This window comes from Tupaia chinensis, unplaced genomic scaffold (genome assembly GCF_000334495.1).
Source record: "Tupaia chinensis unplaced genomic scaffold, TupChi_1.0 Scaffold149501_1, whole genome shotgun sequence".
NCBI classification, from domain to species: domain Eukaryota; kingdom Metazoa; phylum Chordata; class Mammalia; order Scandentia; family Tupaiidae; genus Tupaia; species Tupaia belangeri.
In genome coordinates, this window is record NW_006209345.1 from 1838835 (window position 1) to 1843190 (window position 4356).

The 4356-nt window shown below is 47.0% G+C and overlaps 1 protein-coding gene across 4 annotated transcripts in view; it reads left to right on the forward strand.

The window, feature by feature from the left end:
• The first annotated feature begins 59 nt into the window (after positions 1 to 59).
• Positions 60 to 4356, forward strand: part of TESMIN (testis expressed metallothionein like protein) — a 57401-nt gene continuing 53104 nt past the window's right edge. For 3 of the 4 annotated variants that reach the window (XM_006171246.2, XM_006171248.2, XM_006171247.1), the window contains exon 1: positions 61 to 621. In XM_006171246.2, the coding sequence (XP_006171308.1) occupies positions 148 to 621 (474 nt within the window). In that variant the 5' untranslated portion in view covers positions 61 to 147. Of the gene's footprint in view, positions 622 to 4356 lie in introns of all 4 variants that reach the window. The other variant, XM_006171249.2, reaches the window with a different exon arrangement.

Sequence of the window (4356 nt, forward strand, 5' to 3'; positions counted from 1 at the left end):
CGTGCCCCCCCGCCGGGCGCCGTCGTGGCGGCGGTCTGGGCCCAGCCTCCTCACCTGGCCGCGTCGTTGCAGGTGCGCGGCCCCTCGCTCGATCCCGCCTCGAGCAGAGTGCGGGGTGATGCGCAGCCTCACGTCCCGTCTGCGGCCATGGACGAGGCCCCCCTGCTTGGCGGAATGTCCTGCCCAGAAGATGAGATGGTGACAGACCTTTTCAGTCCTGAGAGTCAGTTCGTTTCCGAAAACATGGCCCTGAAATCTGCCGTGGTGGTGAAGCACGAGGAGGACGAGTTCCATGTCTTCAAAGACGCCTACCTGGGCGCTGACGACGCCAAGGAGCCCCTCCTGCACGCCTTCAACCCCGCGCTGGGTGCCGACTGCAAGAGCAAAGTCAAAGTGGAGCTCCTGGTGGATGACGACCAGGAGGAAGCCCTTGGCGAGTATCCCGGGCTACAGGAGCTCCAGGCCCTTGACGACGCTGTGCTGCCTGCAGCTCCGCAGCCGCAGGTCTACAACGTCCACTTCCTGTCCTCCCTGCTGACCCCGCACCGGAGTCCCACAGTCGTGCCCCTGGGTGCCTGGGCCAGAGACGGAGCTGCCAACCCGGGTGTCCGCATGATTCCAGTAAGAGCCGTTAGGAAGATAGGCACAGGACCCCTGTATCCCTTCTGGGCTTAGGTCTGTGGGCCTGCTGGCCTGTTCCAATATTTCCCCCTTCTGGTCTTTTTCCAGATTCTTAGCATCTCTAGTTAGACATCTTACACCTCACTGGATTCCAAAATTCTAGACAGGGCTCATCCTCATTGTAATCTAAGACGTGCCAACCCAGTTGTCAATGTAAAAAACATTTAGTGGGGACCAGCAACCACAGTTCAAATCCCATCCCGACCCTGTGGCTTAAAACTCATGTCAGGGGGACCAGCAGTTGGTGTAATGGCTATGTCACTAGGCTCCCATGTAACCTACCACAGTTCGAGTCCTGGACTTGAGGGCTTAAACTCAAGCCAGGTGCATGTGTGTGTGTACCCAAGATCGAGAGAGGAGAATGGAGAAGAAGGGATTGTGGTGTGGCCATCCACCCAGGGGGGTGATTTCTCGCTTTCTGTCTGTCTCTCTCTTTCTGGCGAGTGCACGCACCCTATAGCAAAAACCTCTCCAAAAAAAAACTCATGCCAGGTGCATGTGTGTATGTTTGCCAAAAATCCCAAGAGGAGAATGGAAGAGAAGGGATTGTGGCATGGCCGTCCCCTATGGGGGGTGATTTCTCACCTTCTGTCTCTGTCTCTCTGGAGTGAGCACCCACACCACATAGGGAAAATCTCTCAAAAACAGACAGTAGATCTCCAAATCTTGAATTTGGGAAGAAGTAGGAGATTCTAATTTGAGATGCACATGCTATGATGAATCATAGGTGGTGCATCCTTAGAGGCTGGGGTAAAGGAAAACTTCGAAAAGCAAAAAGAAGTATAAACTGTTTTGAAACAAACATTATTAGTCACTGAGCTCATTGCAAGAGGTGGTGTTAATTCATTGGTGGAAATGGCAAGTGTTCTTGTGAGGGTAGCTTATCTGAAACACTAATCTCAAGGAATATTTTACATAAATCTTGTCACTGACACAGGCAGGACATACAGGGCATGCAGGAATTTCTTGTGAGTAAAACATCACAAGAAACTTATGATTGGCCAGCTGGTGGCATGGAGATTAAGGAGGCTGGATCCCACATGGCCTATTGTGCCGCTGGAGTCCTGTACTAGAGGCTTGAAAATCATGCCAAACATGTGCATGTGTGCCCAGAAAATCCCAAGAGGAGAATAGAGAAGAAGGGATTGTAGCATGGCCATCCCCCCCTCCCCCCGCCAGTAGAGTGTTTGCTCTTTCTCTTTTTCTTTCTTTCTTTCTTTCTTTCTTTAGGCTTGGAAGCTGGGCTCTCCCCCCCCCCCCCCGCCAGTAGAGTGTTTGCTCTTTCTCTTTTTCTTTCTTTCTTTCTTTCTTTCTTTCTTTCTTCCCTTCTTCCCTTCTTTCCTTCTTTCTTTCCTTCCTTCCTTCCTTCCTTCCTTCCTTCCTTCCTTCCTCTCTTTTCTCTCTTTTTTTCTTTCTTGCTCCCTCACTCTCTCACTCCCTCACTCCCTCTTTCTCTTCCTCTCCTTCTCCCTCTCCCTCTCCAGGGAGAGTATGTGCCCTATAGAACAAGGGACCAGCAGATGGCGTAATGGTTACATTGTTGGACTCCCACATAGTTGACCACAATTTGAGTCCTGGATTCAGCAGTCTAAAACTCATGCCAGGTGTGTGTGCGTGCTTGCCTAAAATCCCAAAAGGAGAATAGAGGAGAAGGGATTACAGCATGGTCAAACCTCCCTCGCACCACTACCACCACCAGGGGTGATTTCTCTCCAGCGAGTGTACATGCCCTCTATCAAAAATCTCTTAAACAAACAAACAAAAACCACACACACACAAAACAGAAACTTCTTGTGATGATTCATATTTCAGACATGTATGCATAAGATCCCCTCCCTGATGACTTCCTGGGTCCACTTTGTTTTGGGTCTAACATAAGTGACTCCATATTTTCTTTTCTTTTGTTTTCTGCCTTTTTAAAGATTTTTTTTTTTTTGCCACGGGGCATGTGTGCTCATTGGAGAGAAACAGAAACAGAGGGAAAGTAAGACATGACCTCCCAGGGAGGATGGCCATGCTGCAATCCTTTCTCCTCCATTCTCCTCTCAGGATTTTGAACATGTGCACACACACACATGCCTGTCATAATTTTCAAGACGCTGGTTCTGGGACTTGAACAGTAGAGTTGGGCATGTGGGATCCAGTACTTTAACCACCTTGCCACCTGCTAGCTTTAATGACTCTATCTTGACATTAGTTTGGACATAGCCAACCCCTTCTACCTTAAGGTAGCCTAAATAGGCAGACAACATACAATAGAGGAGAGGAAAGGAATTAGAAAGTTTGTTCATTTGGGCCCTACTGCCATCATTGGCATTAGGAAAGAAGTCATTATCTCTAACTAGTGTCTATGAAAACAAATGTCATGTGATTGAGTGTTGGTGTGTTTGCTTTTTACATGTTTTTTCTTTGTAAGGCTCATCATTCCTAGCAAGGACTCAAAGTTAATACTTGTGTTTATTAAGTCTCCACATCAAGGTTTAGGGCTTCTCTTTGTTAATAAGTGATTGTTCTTTAAGCATGTGTAATATTAATCAGAGTCTACATAAATTCTTGCTAATTCTAGTTAAGTGCCGTCTTTAGCTATGTATACATACTGGTAGTCTGTTTTATTCTTGTTGAAACTAAACAAATCAGTTTACAAACGATCCCAAGAAAATGTATGCTGTTCTCCTATCTCCAGTAAAAGGATCCAGCTTGGAAAACTATTCATCCATTATATCATTTTTACTAAATTGTAGATTAAGCCTTTGTGAAGCATTTTGAGTCAGTCAGTGTTGAGATGGGTAGAGCCTTACTTCATGTATCAAAAGCCGTGGTAACAGGAGCTCGAATTTCTGCTTCTCCGGTTTCCTTTTATTGCACTTATGGCTCCTTCATGTAAAAGAAAAGTGGGTGATGTCTGGAGCTTCCAAATTCTCTCAGTCTGTGCATGGAGCACCACACTGCACTTCTAGTACTCCTGGCCCTCTCCTAATACAGAGTTCCTCAGAACGTTTTTCAGGTAATGTTAGAAATGATGTTAGATGATGTGTTGAGATATTAGAAATTCTGTTTTGTTTTGTTTTTCTCTTTCTTTTTTTTGGAGAGGTTTTTGCTATAGGGTGCGTGCGCTCACCAGACAGAGAGAGCCAGAGAGACAGAAAGCGAGAAATCAACCCCTGGGGGGATGGCCATGCTGCAATCCCTTCTCCATTCTCCTCTCAGGATCTTGGGCACGCACGTACACGTGCCTGGCATGAGTTTAAGCCACCAGGTCTGGGACTCGAACTTGGTCAACCACATGGGAGTTCAGTGACATAGCCATTACACCAACTGCTAGTCCCTAGAAACTCTGTTTTGCTACTAGACAAACTCGTATCCCAGCGCTTTCTGTTTGTCCTAGCTTGACTCCCTTGCTCCGCAAAGTCAGTGGCATTATCAGAACAGGGAAGGGAATAAGCTATGGACAGCAAAATTCTCTTTTAAAGTTTGGTTTTTTTGTTTGTTTTTTGGGTTATTTTTTTTTGGGGGGGGGAGGTTTTTGCTATAGGGTGTGTGCATTCACCAGAAAGAGAGAGACAGAAAGTGAGAAATCACCCCCTAAGGGATATGGCCACACCCCAATTCCTTCTCCTCCATTCTCCTCTTGGGATCTTGGGCACACACACACACACACACACACACACACACACA